Source organism: Bombyx mori, chromosome 7 (genome assembly GCF_030269925.1).
Source record: "Bombyx mori chromosome 7, ASM3026992v2".
NCBI lineage: Eukaryota > Metazoa > Arthropoda > Insecta > Lepidoptera > Bombycidae > Bombyx > Bombyx mori.
In genome coordinates this window covers 2379684-2397591 of record NC_085113.1, presented here as the reverse complement: position 1 = coordinate 2397591, position 17908 = coordinate 2379684, and the positions used below count along the sequence as shown (strand labels likewise).

At 36.3% G+C, this 17908-nt stretch overlaps 2 protein-coding genes across 2 annotated transcripts; both read right to left on the bottom strand.

Moving 5' to 3' along the window:
- Nucleotides 1-7246: 7246 nt before the first annotated feature.
- Nucleotides 7247-11395, bottom strand: LOC101736878 (protein tipE). Its single transcript, XM_038012121.2, has 2 exons — nt 10540-11395; nt 7247-9360 (listed from the first exon to the last, which is right to left on the bottom strand). The coding sequence occupies exons 1-2, from the start codon at nt 11304-11306 to the stop codon at nt 9309-9311; spliced, it is 819 nt and encodes a 272-aa protein (XP_037868049.1). The 5' UTR covers nt 11307-11395; the 3' UTR covers nt 7247-9308.
- Nucleotides 11396-11971: 576 nt separating this feature from the next.
- On the bottom strand, nt 11972-13276 carry LOC101736751 (uncharacterized). The gene has a single exon (XM_004923271.5). The coding sequence runs from the start codon at nt 13274-13276 to the stop codon at nt 11972-11974; it is 1305 nt and encodes a 434-aa protein (XP_004923328.2).
- Between the last annotated feature and the right edge of the window lie 4632 nt (nt 13277-17908).

Sequence of the window (17908 nt, the reverse complement as noted above, 5' to 3'; positions counted from 1 at the left end):
CTCTTCGGATCTTCTCAGTGGGTCGCGATTCCGATCCGGCAGTATATTCGGCGAAGCCGTGATAGCAATTCTCTCTCTCAGGTTGAGCCCGTGAACTCACCTCCCGGTCCGTGCGAAGTTGGAATAGCCCCTTAGACTATCAAAGATTAAGTAGAGGAACCAAAGCACGAGTCGACACCACTATCCTACGAGGGTCATCCGAGAAGCAGTCATGTGTTCCTGTTTGAAGAATGTAATATCCGATTAAATTACAATTGAGATTTTGATCTCATGTATCATGGTGAGCGAAACATTAAATCTATGAGCTCTGGTAAACACTTAGCAAAAGGTGGACAGTGAGCTCGATCATCGATCTACTCATTAAAAATGAAATAAAAACCAAGCAAAACCACTCATTCCGTGGTAAATATCACCTTTCTTACACGCTACATAAATTATTTGATTTGCGTAATCACTGGTGGTAGGACCTCTTGGGAGTCCGTACGGGTAGGTACCACCACCCCGCCTATTTCCGCCGTAAAGCAGTAATGCGTTTCGGTTCGAAGGGTGGGGTAGCCGTTGTAACTATACTGAGATCTTAGAACTTATATCTCGAGGTGGGTGGCGCATTTACGTTGTAGATGTCTATGGGCTCCAGTAACTACTTAACACCAGGTGGGCTGTGAGCTCGTCCATCCATCTAAGCAATAAAAAAAAAAATCAAAATTGTTTAATTTCAATCATGAAAAGGCCGGGAGTGAACCTCTCATTGTTACGTATTTCTTGCTAATTGCTACGTTGTCGTGGTATCTATACTAATATTATAAAGCTGAAGAGTTTGTTTGTTTGAACGCGGTAATCTCAGGAACTACTGGCCCGATTTCAAGTGTAATTACATTTCAGTGTAAGATAGCCCATTAATCGAGGAAAGCTATAGGCTATATAAAATCACGCTAAGACCAATACAAGTGAAGAACCAATAAAGAATGTTTCAAAATCGGGGTTATTTTTACCTTTTGAGAGCTTCCGCTGCGTGCGCTGTAGAAACGGTTAAAGTTTCGCTAAAATAATGTATGACAGAATTGTTCCCCTTTAAAAGATCTAAAAAAAGTCCGCGACAGCATATGTCTCTATGTTAAGGTTGGCTCAATATAACGTTTTTTATGCTAACCAAATTTGTTCTAAAATAAAGCATTATTTGTGAATTATTCCATGCGGACGAAGTCGCGGGCAAAAGTTAGTCGTATAATACGAAGCGATTGTCGAATTTATAAATACTGTAAAACCGCTTTGTTTAAACGCCCATTCCGACACCAAAACCGCACCCGAATACGAATGTGTTAAATTATTAGTTTTTATTGATCCGCACTAAGTATTTTATTCCAGCGCCGAGTACTGGCTTCTCATACAATTACAAATTTAACTCGATTTTTCGTTTGGTTTTTGGCTGGAACTCAACTCAGAGATGTTGCGTAATCACACAGGTTTCACTGGCCTTTATTGCCAACCAGATAGCAATCGTCATTAATTAATTTCCTATATGTATATGTAAATCCCATGTATATAGGTTATTAACTATGTTTTAAATGCCTTTAAGGTGACGTACGATTAGCTAGTGTTGTTTAAATGTATAATATATTGTACTAGTTTTTTTTGCTCGTGGTTTCGCCCATGTGGACTACACTTTAATTGGATTGAATTCACCCTGGTGGTAGGACCTCTTGTGAGTCCGCGCGGGTGGGTACCACCCTGCCTATTTCTGCCGTGAAGCAGTAATGCGTTTCGGTTTGAAGGGTAGGGCAGCCGTTGTAACTATACTTGAGACCTTAGAACTTGTATATCTCAAGGTGGGTGGCGCATTTACGTTGTGGATGTCTATGGGCTCCAGTAACCACTTAAAACCAGGTGGGCTGTGAGCTCGTCCACCCATCTACCCATAAAAAAAACCCCCTCTCATCGTGGAAGGCGGACTCCGAGAATATGAATGATTGATTAAACCAAGCTTAGTATTAAGATTTTGCATTCTATTAGAGGAAAAATTCGTTGTATTCAATGGCATTAACGCTATTGGAATGAAAATGGATTTGAGTAATTTTAAATTAAAAAATATTGCTTATAAGAGTGGACCAGCTCACGATGTACCTGGTGTTAAGTGGTCACTGGAGCCAATAGACATCTACAATGTAAATACCGCCCCCTACCTTAAGACATGGATTCTACGGTCTCAGTTTTTACAGTACAACATCTGCCCCAACTTTCAAAACGAAACGCATTACTGCCTACCTATGCGGGCTCATAAGATGTCCTACAACCAGCAGGTAAATACGCCAATTATAATATAATTTTGCGAGTTTGATTCTTAGTACACGATGTTATTCCTTCACCAGTATTAACTCAATCAGAAGTGCTCGTCAACTCAATAAGAAACTCTAAGCGTCTAATATAATATAAGATAAGACGCCCGAAGTAGCGTATCCGGTAATGCCATGCAGATTAATTATTTCCTAGAAAAAATACGCCTTTTTGGTCCCTGTTTGCACCCATTGAGGCTGCGTTTTGTGATTTATCCCATGGGTCTAGGAGTTAGGAAATAGGGTATAGATTAAGACGAGATTAGGTGTTCCTGTTCCGTCGGGAGACGAGACCAGCAGCGACGTGCACCCAGGTCTTCTGATCAACATCTGAAGGGACCACTGATGATTAGAGAACGAGTTCCCTTATAAGATATCCTTGATGCATATCGACTGTCCCTACGTACAGTATCGAAACTGAAAATTTGCGATTTTTTTTTATGACACTAAGATATTTCTTTTTATGTATATTTTCACACAAAAAAGAGAAAAAGCTATAAAATACATATTAAACCATGTTTTCAATGAGTATAATATCGATACTTAACAAATCATTCAGCGTAAAAAATCGAATGTTTAATTTCGGTACTATACGCGGATACAAGAAGCGTGCGTGCAGGACGAAACTACCGCTTTCGTTGCTATACGCGGTGCCCCGCGCGCCCGCGCGTTCCGACGCAATTTTGAAGTAATGTGGTTCTAACGGAAAACTGATAAGTATATTAACAGATTTATTAATTCCGAGTGCATGATGTTTATTTTTTCCTTGTTTTTTAATCTGATTTCCTTAACAATATTCTGTGATTAATTAAGTTTACCTCAAAAACAATGTTTTTTAAAGTAAATGTCATTTACCCGAAGTATACTATCGAAAGTCCCAAATTCGATTTTGTACGTCGATTAACATTTTTTTTGGAGTATCGAAAGTGACAGTTTCGATATTATTCGCTGATGTTTAATTTCCTTGTGTAATCGAATCTGGTACATTCATTATTATACGCGGGTATATTTGTCAATGAGCCTATCTAAAATACCATTTTCGATGATTTCATTCGGAATTATATTCTTTTTATTTTTATATTCGATATATCTACTATAGAATATTACTTTACTTAAAATCAATTTCTATGTTTTATTAATTTATGTTATAACATATCAACAGAACTATATTTTTTACAAATCAATTTCTGTTTTATTAACTTATTTGATACATGGACATATTATAGTTTCTCCTAATGTGGCCATACCTAGTGTCGCGTCACTTATAACTGAATCGAACTGAACTGAATGTGAGTCTTCACTTATAACCTTGTTGGAAGATGACTCGTCATCTACAGTTAAAAAAAGAAAATCTACTTTTAAAGTTAACCCAAGCAAAAAAAGAAAAGGAGGAAAGGAAAAGGTGCAAAGACAACTGGATAGATGTTAAAAGAAAAATTGTAGTGAATACTGGTCAACAATATATTAACAGGAATGAAAAGGTACATAATAAAAAAGGAATGGGACCGATTTATAAAGCAACTTGTAAATTAAACTGCAGCGAACATTTTAATGAAACAACTCGTCAGAAAATTCATACAAGTTTTTGGCAATTGGCTGACCATGCTAAAAAATTGAATTTTATTAACAAATTTACCAAAAAGTTAAACAGACGCCGTTTTACCACTAAAAGTACATCTAGAAGACAGTTTACCACTCAGTATTTCTTACCAGATCCAGTCGAAAATAAAAAGTATCCCTGCCAATATAGACGTGTTAGTCTTAAAACTTTTTTGAACACCTTGTCGATTACGGATCAATTCGTCCGTACTGCTCATAAAAAACTAAATCAGGAAGGTATCACTTTACCAGATAACAGATGAAAGCAACCATATAGTTAAGATAGTTTCTAATATTATTCAAAGTGTATCTGATCATGTAGCCACTTTGCAACCAGTTGAATCCCATTACACCCGAAAAAATAGTAGCAAGCTTTATTTAGATAACAACTTATCAATGAGAAAAATGTTTTCTTTATATAATGGGTGGGACAATCTTCATCTCTATAATAACAAAGCGCAAACTTTACGCCAGTATACAGACATAATTAATGAAAATATGAATCGGATATATGTGACCAATGCCACAGTTTTTCTAACGAAAGCTCTCCAACTGAAGAGCAAATTAGCGCCTATAACAAACATAATTATTGAGACTAAAACTGTTGCTAGAGACTTTAAAAATAATGATAAAATTATTGCTCAAAAGTGGTCTGAATCAGTTGTGCCACATTAGATTTCCAGAAATTTTTAAATCGTCCTCATGGTGACGTGGAATTGATTATTTTATTATAAACGGAAGCTCTGTGTGTACACTTTTATTTTATTTGATATTGGAAAGAAGGAAGAGGCGTGTTATATGTAGACAGAGTGCACAGGCAAAAGGGGAGCAAATGAAGTAAGCAGTTGCTTACTTCATTTTGCTAACAGAAAAGTAAAGTAAGGTGCCAAGGAATTTCTCTTTTGGTCCGATAATTGCACGGGTCAAATCCCGTAACCGAATAATATACTCTTTATATATGTATCTGGCAAAATAATATAAAATCGATATTACTCATCGCTTTTTAGAGCAAGGGCACACGCAGAACGAAGGAAATCTAAATGAACTGATATACATACACCCCAGATCAATGGTTTGCGTTAGTGCGTTGGTGTAAAACTAATAAAACCCCATATAATGTAGTGGAAATGACTCAAGATGACCTTTTTAATTTTAAAGCTTTATTGGATGATCGCAAGTGGAAAAAAGATATTAGAAACGAAAATATGAAGTGGAATTTATTTTTATTAAAGAAATTAGTGTGCGTAAAGATGATCCAAATTGTTTATATTTTAAATACAACCTTAAAGATAATCCTTCATGCTTAAACACCAAAATAGAAACAAGAAGTCATGGAAGAAGGCAAGTAATTAATATCGAATTAAATAAATTGTATAGTCAAACATTACCATTACCTGAAGCTAAATACATATAAGGATTTAATTCATTTAAGTAACACTGGAGTCATACCCAAAGAATATTATAGTTATTATAAGAATTTGAAATATAGCAGGAACACATTTGAAAAAGACTGACGATTCAGACTAAATACAATATTACAGTTATCCTACAGTCTGTACTTACCTGGATCTGTTATGTTAACTGCTTTATTTTATTTTTAAGACGTCCTTTTTTAAGACTTCCCTTTATTCAGTATTTAAGTTTTTTATGATTATTTATAGAAGAAATTATAAGAAATGTTTATTTTAATAAGAATACTAAATCATTATTAGTATTACTCTAAGAAATGCGAATGTTATTGGATTTTAAGTTAATTTAAAGCTTTTATTTTGTTTAGTTTTTACTTTGTAGAATTAAGTATGTTCATATTTTATTCAAAGAAGTTTTTATTACTATATTTTATTTTTACCTAACTGAAGAATAAAAGTGTGTTTCATTTGATATCATTATCATAAACGTAAATCTGTGATTGCAATATTAGTTATGAATTTTATTGTATTCATTTTATAAATCAAAATGAAATCAATTAAAACCTTAGTAAACTAAACTAGTCTTTGTTTTAATTAAAATCGTTTTACAGGCCAAGTATCGAAACGTATAAAATACTTTGACGTACTGTATCGAAAGTGACACTTCCGATACTTTCTTAATTTAAATGTACAACGTAAAATATCGAAAGAGTCACATTCGATAATTTTGATAAAACAGTTCCCAAGTAAATAATCGAAACGGGCAGTTTCGATTGTTCACGCTAATTGATTAACGTAGTAAAGTATCGAAACTAACATTTCTCAAAAACTATGAAGAATTTGGGATAAAATGACATATACATTTAACTGCCAGTAAAAGTTTACCATATATCTGAAATTATTTGCAGATAGGCCAATAAATGACAATTTGGTACACAAAATTAACTTCAAAGTGCTCTCCTGTAAAGTACCGTTTTTCAATTTCGATATTATACGTAGGGACAGTCGATATCAGTCATGAGCTGGAAACACCGGCTCGACTGTGGCCCTTGCCATAAATGATGTCTATTCGCGACGTTGATCATTCAAGGTCATGAGCATAGTTTTAGCTAACTATGAGTTACAATGCTATTCTTTGCAGCTTTTTTTATTGCTTAGATGGTTGGACGAGCTCACAGCCCACCTGGTGATAAGTGGTTACTGGAGACCATAGACATTTACGATGTAAATGCGCCACCGACCTTGAGATATAAGTTCTAAGGTCTCAAGTATAGTTACAACGGCGGCCCCGCCCTTCAAACCGAAACACATTACTGCTTCACGGCGGAAATAAGCAGGGTGGTGGTGGTAACCTACCCGTGCGGACTCACAAGAGGTCCTACCATCAATAATTACGCAAATTATAATTTTGCGAGTTTGATTTTTACACGATGTTATTCCTTCACAGTGGAAGTCAATCGTGAACATTTGTTGAGTACGTATTTCATTAGAAAAATAGGTACCCGCCTGGGATTCGAACACCGGCGCATCGCTCATCACAAATGCACCGTACGTTTTATCCTTTAGGCCACGACGATTTTTTAAACAACTATGTATCAATATAACTGATAAAAAAGACTAATATTTTTTTAAAATAAATCAATGGCACAGAGGGTTCATAAGTTCAGAGTTCTCTCTCTCTTCGATCGGTTCCTCACTGCTGAGGATCGTGACTCCGTCCGATTTCGTCAACCAACTGTCTCCATCGATCCCGCCCTGCAGCCCGGTGGAGTGCGTCGCTGATAGGCATCCCCAGTTCCTCCGCTATTTGGTCCGACCATCGTTTGGGACCTCTACCCCTAGGCCTTTTTCCCTCTATTTTACCGGTCACCACAAGGCGTTCAGAGTTAAGCAGAACAAAAAACACAATAAAAAAATTAAGCTATATTTTTTTTTAATTACACTTTGTGATTATTTTTGCAACTGGTGTTTTTTATATTAGTAAATTACATAATATTATAATTTTATTAATTAATTAAATTAAAATTTATACAATTAATAATTTTGTGAACGATAAAATAATTTACACAGATTTCAATTTAATTTAATTTGAATTATGAGAGCAGATACGGCGATATTTTATTCTCATTAAAGCTTATCAGATTATTTGTACGTTCAAGTAAAACTAGTGAATTACCAAGCTATTAAATTGTATTAATATACTTTGCTTAAAGCGCTCATTAAATACCCATAATTTATATAGCAAGATCTATTCAGGGTGTGATCGATACGTTAATAAACCACTGGTCGGGTAAATTCAGAACAATATACATTTACCAAATTACGCATAAAGATTGGTTGTTTCTTCAATATCACAAAATGAGATAATTTTTTTAATTTAATTAGAATCTTTTCACTTTGTAAGGTAGACTGCAAAAGTGCATGGATAATACAATCAAAGTATCGCCACAATCAGCGCCATCTGTTATTATTATTGTATCACTAATTTGTGATCTTTTTTTTATATAAATATAAATATTTAAATGTTAATGTTTTCAATATGTTTATTTACATGAGAAATGTTTATTTTGTGGTAATAGGTAAACGATGTCACAATTTAAAATGAAACATAACTAGACGTGGAGTGGAGTACTAACGCCACCTAGTTTATATTCAAATTATAGATTAAATTTTTCATGGCATTTAGGAACTTATGGTATCCATGCAATTGTGCAGCTGACTGTGAACTGGTTTTATCGTATTAGGATCCACTGATTCTCCCAGTCTTCGTTTTTTTATCGACTTCGTAGGCAGACGACCTGGTGCTTGGAAGCGGCATCTGTCGCTCATGGACATCAACAATACCAGAGACATAGCCAAGCCGCTGCCTACCGTTTCCTCTTCGACTACAGTCCAGTGTGCTTAGTGCGAGTTTTTTAACATTCTCGATAACGTAAGAGTTAACTCATATTTGTATGGAATGGAATCGTTTGCGTGCGTTTGCCGCTAGGGGCGCTGTAACTGCATACAAAATAGGGTTAACTTTTACGCTATCGAGAACTTTAAGAAACTCGCACTAAGTACACTGAAATATTATTTATTTGCGTTATTATAATTAGATATTACAAAGCTATATAAATATCGAGGCAGTCAAACGCACAGTAAGTAATTAGTTGTAAATAAATCTAATAAAACAAAACAACAATTACATTGTCAATCTACAATAAATTATTTACAATTACAAATAATAATCAGAAATATTATTTCTGTAATAGATTAACTCTATGATTCCAAAATTTATTATAGTCGTACATATATACTTAAAGGCTTAAAGCGTACAATGTTTGTTACAAATTCAAATTTAGCTATATACACCTAATTTTAAATGAACATTTTCAGCTGCTAACATTTTTAGAGTAGATACTTATTTATATTCGGAAATATATTTTTTTTTTGTTAGACTTACTCGTTTAAATCCGGCATAGCTCAGTTTTACATTAATGGAGACGCGATTTATTATATTCTTAATTTCTTTTTCAAGCATAAGCCATTAAAACCCGCCTATAAATCAGAAATTGTTATACAGACGAAGGATAGGATGCCTCGTTGAGATTTTGAAAAATATTTTACTGTTTCAAAAGACGACAATATCTAATTACGATACATTGAACGAGAATAGAAAATTTTCCCAATTAAATTTATCATCTAAATCAACAATGTAAAATTTGAACAATTTTCACAACCATGTCATATTTTAATCTCGAACGAAATTATCAAATTTTAAATATCGAATTCTCTGAGCGGTTTTCTAATTCTTTTTTTTTTTTTTCAAACAGAAAATATTTTAGCAAAACCTTTTTGCGTAGATCCGTATGCTTCCATTCCCTTAGTCGATACGCTGGGAATGCTAATTAGCTACGTCACTTGTGGCTTATAGTTGTGCGTATCCGCTCCTGTAGAGGGCGCGGCGGCGGGCGGCTGAAGGGTGACGTCAGAACACGTCATCACTTGGATCGTCATCTAACTCACACAGTAACTTGCTACTGCAATATAAAAGTACGGAAATTGATACAAGCGTAATCTATCTGAAAATAAATATATTAGAAAGACGAAGAAATTGTGAATGTATATAAAATATATAAGAAATGCAGTGCTTTCGTTGTTAAATACCATTAAAAATGTTTCCATTAAAAACATTTTGATAATACATAATAATATTATTATTTTTTCATTTTTCATGATGTTTTTTTTTTTTTTATTGTATTTTTTTGACTTGTTTTTTCCTTTATTGTAAATATTTTTATTTATTTAAAAAAAAAGAAAATATTTGAGAAAAAACAAAAAAGAAAAAGCCCGCTGAGTTTGTTTCGCCGGTTCTTCTCAGGACTGTGGCTTTTTTTGGAACCGGTGGTAGAGTTAACATTTGTATTTTGACATTCAACAAGTGTGTCATACTGACATCTAAGTTGAAATAAATGATTTTGAATTTGAATTTGAATTTGAATTTATAATCCGGATTTACTAATTCATAAAAAAAACAGATTATCGAAATATTAATCAAATAACGAAACGTACTTCTAAAACACTATGCTGTTTCCATGCTGTACTTCAAATAAGACCTGAAAATCGGGTGACGAAAATAAACAGAAATGAATCTGCTATCAAAAAACACACTACAAACGAATAGGTCTATAAAAAAAAGTGCGTGCGTACAAAGTACACATGTTAGAAGTGAAACTTCTTTGGCGAACTAATTTATAAGTCTTACTTATATTTATACAAATCTAAAACTTTAGATTTCCGAGACTTAGAGGATGGGAAAAAGGAAGATATGTTCCCGCCAAAAGTCTGTCAAATGTCAATCTCAAAACCTCAGTGTTGACAGTCACATTATGTTTAGATTTCTAAATTGTAAATGACTAATATTTTGCCAATTGAATTAACTAATTTAATTTCATGCTATTTGATTAATGTTCCAAATTCTTTTCATTTCATTTCAATTCCTATTAACATTTTTCACAAAAAAATTATAAAATATTAGGCTGTATGGTATGATACATTTGCCTTTCCAGTTGAAAAAATACAACAACTACTACTACTGACATTTGACAAGTACTTAAGACACTTCCGTTGCATACCTGCGTGACGTTACATCTGTAAAAATTTTACCCTCATGCGCCTAAAGAAGTTTCACTTCAAAAATAATCGATGGTGTAACTTACTCTTCCTTGCTCGCAAATGATTCGGCGTGAACTCGTCGATTGCAGGCCCGGTCGCAACATCGACAGTGCCAATATGCGAGTACACTTAAACTGAACACGAACACGGAGGTCGGTAGCACCAGAGCAATGATCAGCCCTCGCACGGTCTCCTCCCACGAATACCTCGCGACCACGAGATCTGGCCTAGTCAAACTGTAGTAACAAGGGAACAGCTTTGGAGCGTTTGGGCCGGCGTATTCTTTCGCAAACACCGAGCAGTTGACAGTTGGAGGGTAGCCGCATCCCTCAGGGTTGATTAGGAACTTCAAGTGCGTCTCGTCCCATTTGATTGGGGGCGGCGCTCCCTCGACAAACGGCCTACGCGACAAGTTCACTCGTATCTTGTGACACTTTGTGTGTGCGGTTGTGCAGCCTTCTCTACACGACGCCCACGTGCAATTAGTCAGCGTCTCGGCGTGAACGTGCTCGGACACAGAGCATAGACCGGCTTCCGGCACGAACTCAGCTAATATCGTCTGCACGGCCGGCTCAACTACGAACGGTATCAGGAATAGAAAAGCGAAAACGGCCAATATGGCCGCGGTGCCGAGGCAAAGTGACGTGTAAAATTTGAATCTCTCAAAGAAGTGGGCTAATAATTGCTCTCTTGTCGGTTCCAGGGGCTTAAATTCCGGACTACCGGGCGCTGCTGAACCGCCCATCGGTAATGTGGAGCGTTCTGACGTGGCAGGAGTGAGGCTGGGACGCGACCTGCTAATCGTCGACATCTGGACTTTGTTTTAACCCGAAGAAAGCATTGCAAGCGCTTAATCGTCTCTTAGTGAACTAGCCGGGCCCTCGCAAAGGAGGGGAACGCCTGAAACAGAACAGAAATATAAACATTAACAATATTTTCTCTATAGATAAATATTAGTTGGAGTTTAGTATTGCCTTTGTAGGCAGACGAGCATATGGCCCACCTGATGATAATAATAATAATGAATGCCAGAAGCACAAACAAGTCACTGCCTACCCTATGTCAACTCCGCCCTATAACTACTTATCTTTTATGTAATTAGTACGCGGAGCTTAGAAAAAATAATATGTAGCAATCAGGGTTTATTTATAGCGATAATTCCGTACACAAGGATAATAATATATTTGTGAATTCCTACAGTGAATTCCTACATTAATTTTTCCATTATGTGTTAATATTCGCTCATTAGTTTATCTTTTTATTTCAACAGACACACTAACATACTATTCAATAAATAATTAGTCCTCTATGAATCATATTATTACCATTTCATTAAATTATTATACAACTTTAAAAAAAAAAATATATGTTAATAGCAAAACTATTTAAATAATATGCTAAATTTATTTAAGATTTCAGATACTATAATACGGTCTATTAATTATATAGTATATCGTGTATCTCACGTGACTGGTCTCAGAGGGGAGAAACAGGATCGTTCGGATGCATTTGCAGGTCGGACTGTCCACCGGTGCAACTCTTGAATCTCATTTTTGCGTCATCACCCACTTCCACTGTTCTCTGGCAAAGCATCAGTGTTATACACGAGACGATAACCAGTACCGTGGGTAGTACTAAGGCCACAACGAACTGTCTATACGTAGCGTCCAAATCGAATCTGGCCACAACCGTTTCCGGATTGTTCTCCGTGTAGAAACAGGGAAAACGGGCTTTCGCATTGTGATCGGTACCGTCACGTCCATAATCCTTGAGGAACTCCTTGCACTCATCAGCCAATGTGTTAACGCAACCCTCCAGATTAATCATCAATTTGCTGTCGTTAGCTATAGTTAGTTCGACTTCAGATGGGGCGATGATGCGGTTAGGGACAGCCTTCAACGTATACAAATATTGCAAATGAGTGAAATTAGTCAAGTCCGCTATGTCCGTCTTTGGTAGTAGAGCCGCATTAATACAGTCCACGGCGACCACCCCTGAAGATCCATTGTGGACAGCATGACACGATAGCATCAGTACTTCCTCGCCGGAGTCCGTCCAGACAACTTCGCCGGCTTCCTCTTTTGCTAATTTCGTACACTTAGCTAAAAAGACTCGGTCACCGCTCAAGACTATAACGTTCTTGTTCCTAGTGGGAATGTCTACGCATCTTCTGTCACAGTTGTACGGTGTTCGGATCTTCCTACAAGTACCTCGGTTACAATAGAACAATCCGTGTACGTCGATGCACGTTATTTTGCCTCGTCTCCCGGAGCACTTTAGCGGTGGATCGGTTTCCCGGAACGCGCATTCAAAGGCGTCTGTTATGTTGATGCACTTTCCCTCAGTGCAATTGAAGGTGCCTGTTAGATTCCTGCATTCGTCCCTGATGCAGTGATATTTTTTGGCGTTCTCCTGGTCTATGCCGAAACAGGTTTTGTTGGCGGCGCTTCCGCAATCGGACAATAGCAAGGACGTTCCGTTTTTGCGGACGTTGACGTAAATTTGAATGCACGCTCCGGAGGTTTTGCTCAGGCACCACTCACCGCACGAGCCCCAGTCGCAGTTGTCTTTGTTCACGGCCCTTGTCGTCGTACACATTATGGGAGTCGGGTCTATGCCCGACGCTATGGCTTTGGTGTAGGGCATGTAGATGGCGACGGTCAGATACACGATCGCTACACAACTAAGCACGGCCGTCATCTGACATATGCAGATGGTTCCGCATATTTTCTGGTCCTGCGGTGGTATGATCAAGTCCTCGACGGGTGTCGGTTTCGGCATTGTCGGAGACTTGCGTTCGCCCGTGTCCGATTACCACTGACGTGTTGTTGGCGTCTGCGCATGCGTATTGTGGTGATCGATCCAACGCTGCACTGCGGGTAACTCTGTGTCGGTCCTCTGCGTGTGGTAAACCATGAATGTCAACAACCTAACAGATTATAAACGAAAAAAAAGAAACTATCTAATTACGTGAGACATTTAAAACGAGTATGAAAATCGCGCATGTAATGAAGATTTGACGAATATTTTTAGGTTAATTACAACTAAAAAATAAAACGCTCTAACAATTAATTACTAGACGATATAATCTTAGCTTGTCCTTGACACGCTGATGGCCTTAATAATAGGGCTAACCGTTTTAATTTTTATACGTACTGAATTGTAAACTAAAAATAAATTGTCTAACTTATACTGAAATGTTTTAAGAGTTATACTTGTAGGATTTTTTTTTACCTTAAGTATTTTTATTCAAATCAAAATACAAACGATTTTCCTGATAATATTTCTATACGTGAACATGCTTAAAAAGCACTGAATATTTTAGTTTGAATCATACCATTAATAGAATGATACGAAGTATTTTTGTAACATGTACGATACATTTCAATAAATATGTTTTTGGTGTAAATACTTAAAACAAATTAAATTAATGATATGCCCAACGAAACTCTTGATGAATGACAAAAAAGTCAATCTTTCCAATATGTGTACCTATGTCTTTGAAACAGAACATAAAAAATATAGCCTTTGGCATAAAAAGAAATGGCAAAAAAAATAGAGGCATAAAAAAATTATAAACATTATAATTAGAACTACATTCAAAAAATACAATGTACAAATAAACGTTAAATTTAAGAATTATAGAATAAACAAATTTGCATCATACCTTTTAGATTTACACACTACTCTTTATTTACACAGTATTGAGTCTTGTAATATTTTTTCTTACAAAAATCTATCACTGTATTCTTAAATTTAATTACACTAATTTTATTGTAATTATTTATTATTTTTTTTGTGATATTTCTGCGACAGTTCCGCTTACAGTTTATTGTGTGTGTGTATTTTGGACTGTAGTGAAGTTAGATGATTTTGTACATGCGCAATGCGGTTTCTCTGTACCAGTCTGAACCAAGCAGAACTTCTTACAATTTTATGTCTCAAAAATGTTGTGTAAAGATAAAAAGATCTTAAAAAATTCTAGTGATTAAGATCTTCGAAATTTTTACTTATTTTTAAAATGTTCCAATCGGAATTAACAATTTATTTCTTCTGTAGAAGATCTTAAATTTTATTCGTTATTTTTAAAATATTTAAATCGAAGTCAACAATTACTTTCTTATATGTATAGACGATCTTAGAAATTTCTAATTATTTTGAAAATCTAATGCTGTATGCCTTCAGAACTCAAGATAGGACTATTATATCGCGTTTCTTATTGTCCAATCGTCCGTGACCACAAAAGAGGTAAAGTATTCGTCTATAGCGTCTGAAATAATTTAATTAAATACAAATAAAAAACGCAATTCTAAACCGTAAATTTAGTTTTATTTATCTCTACGTGTCGCGAACACCGAAGAAAATATTCATTATTTTTTTTGCCCTTATAGGCCCACCTGATAGTGAGTGGTTACCGTCGCCCATGGACTTCAGCAATGCCAGGGGCAGAGCCAAGCCGGTCCCAACCGAACTATTATCGGAAAAGAAGTTAAGGATACTGAAATTCGAGGTAATGATGAGGAGGTTGAAAGGTGTATTGTTATCCCGCACGGGTAGGAACCAGTATCTTCTTTTACCGCGAGACACACATGCGTTCCGGATTCTAGAGTGTGATCAGCCGTTATACTACACAATCAACACTTTAACCCTGTAGTGGCATTTGCGTTGTCATATTTATGAGGTACCACATCATACCAGATGGGCCGTGAGCTTGTTACTCGAATAATAGGATCCTAAGGATGCTGTTAGCACATACCCGTACCTTCGCATAATCAGAGCTAGCTAAGGCATTGTTTGGAGAAAATGAATGATTTTTTTTTATTGCTTAGGTGGATGGACGAGCTCACAGCAAATCTGGTGTTAAGTGGTTACTGGAGCCCATAGACATCTACAACGTAAATGCGCCACCCACCTTGAGATATAAATTCAAAGGTCTCAAGTATAGTTATAACGGCTGCCCCGCCCTTCAAACCGAAACGTATTACTGCTTCACGGCAGAAATAGGCAGGGTGGTGGTACCTACCCGTGCGGACTCACTAGAGGTTCTACCACCAGTAATTACGCAAATTATAATTTTGCAGGTTTGATTTTTTATTACACGATGTTATTCCTTCATCGTGGAAGTCAATCGTGAACATTTGTCAAGTACGTATTTATCATTAGAAAAATTGGTACCCGCCTGCGGGATTCGAACACCGTTGTATCGCTAGATACGAAAGCAACGGACGTCTTATCCTTTAGGCCACGACGACAACAGCAGTCCATTGACATGACAATATACCCATTTATATTAGCCCACAATACCCTTTATCAATCCTCGCAACTCAGTCGCTCATTATCTAGCAAATTCTTTGATTCTTAGTCATTCTTAATCGACATCTCACCGGAATCGACCGGAGTGTCAATGTAGGAAGACGCGCTGAGTGGAACTGAAGAATTCCAGTCTGGTTAAGGCAGGTATAAGGACGGAATCGTGGCGCACAATATCACCTCAAGTAAACAACCATTACCCACTTAATCATTTGTTCAACTGTACAATGTCTTCCTTGATTAGGGAAACTGTAAATTCCACTTATCAATTGTCTTAATGACGTACCTATTTTGAGTGCGTGTTACAAAGCGCAAGCGGTCGGGAGGTTTTGATTATGACTGTATTAACCGAAGACGCAGATTCGATACCAGTCGCGATCCTATTGTGGCTTTGATTTTGTTTATTTAATATGCTTTTATTAGCTTCAGACGTATGTATGTTAGTATGTATGTAACGGAATCTTTGAACATGATTTTGATCCCCTTCAAAACGTCGGATTAACTCGAAATTTTATATACTTTGAGGATCGATGACATTTCAAAATTATAAAAAAAATTTAAAAAATTGAAATTCAACTAAAAATGAAATATAAATAATAGTTTAAAAAAACAAAAAAATACGCTTTTATAGAAAATCCAACTAAAAAATAGAAAATTAATTTTATAAAAATTGTGTAAAAAAAATTTGTGTAAGAAATAATATTTTATCGTAAAAAAAGCGTGGGGTGCATGGCATCATTAGTTATAAATATTTTATTAACGGATATAAGTAGAAGAGTTATTTTGATAATATCCTGAAAAGCACCCCATGCTTTTTTACAATAAAATCATTTTTTCTTACATTATTTTTAATTCAAATTTTTTTTAAATTTGTTTTCTATTTTTTAGTTGGATTTACTATAAAAGCGTATAAATTTAGTTTTTTAAACTATTATTTATTTCTATAGTTATACTGTGGGGTCTTTGATTTTTACTGGTTGTAGAGAGTCTTGGAGCCCGCTCGGGTAGGTACCACCGCCCTGCCTATTTCCGCCGTGAAGCAGTAATGCGTTTCGATTTGAAGGGTGAGGCAGCCGTTATAACTATACTTGAGACCTTTGAATTTATATCTCAAGGTGGGTGGCACATTTACGTTGTACATTAAAACCGAAATTTAAAACTCTCATGTCTTAAAGTGGTTGACAGCGTTTACATTATTGATGCGCATGGAATCCGGTTCTTAGCCACAATCGTTTGTCAGCTCAGGCTAAATTAGTTGACGCCTAAATACGCATTGCACTTGATATCAACATTATAATTTCATTAGTAATATCATTATTTTTCATTTCATTTTCATTAGTAATATCAACTGGTGGTAGGGTTCTGTGTAGAAGCCCGCCCGGGTTGGTACCACCGTCCTGTCTATTTCTGCCGCAAAACAGTAATACTGTGTTCCGGTCTGAAGGACAGGATAGCCGGTGTAACATACATAAGGCTGCCCATCCAGGCCAGGATAGGCAGCGCATCTGAGTCACTGTCTGATCTGATCTGAGTTTGGATGTCTATGGGCGACGGTTATCATTTCCCATCAGATGAGCCGTAAGCTCGTCTGTCTATCGAAAGCAATAAAAAAAAAAATACATTTTTGTTCCTGAACTCTAATAATTAAATATCTGAACGTTAATACATCCTAGGTTCGTATTCTATGTATGTATGTATTTACGCGTCCGTCCACTCAATAACGTCATTTGTCTTGGAGGTATTGATTTTTTTTTTATTGCCTAGATGTGTGGATGAGCTCACAGCCCACCTGATGTTAAGTGGTTACTGGAGCCCATAGACATCTACAACGTAAATGCGCCACACACCTTGAGATATAGTCCTAAGGTCTCAGTATAGTCACAACGGCTGCCCCACCCTTCAAACCGAAACGCATTCCTGCTTCACGGCGAAAATAGGCGGGGGGGCGGTGGTACCTACCCGTGTGGACTCACAAGAGGTCCTACCACCAGTAATTACGCAAGTTTTAATTTTACGGGTTTGATTTTTATTACACGATGTTTAAACCAAACAATATTACTTCAAAACGTTTGACATAATTCATTCGAAATATAAAACGACTAA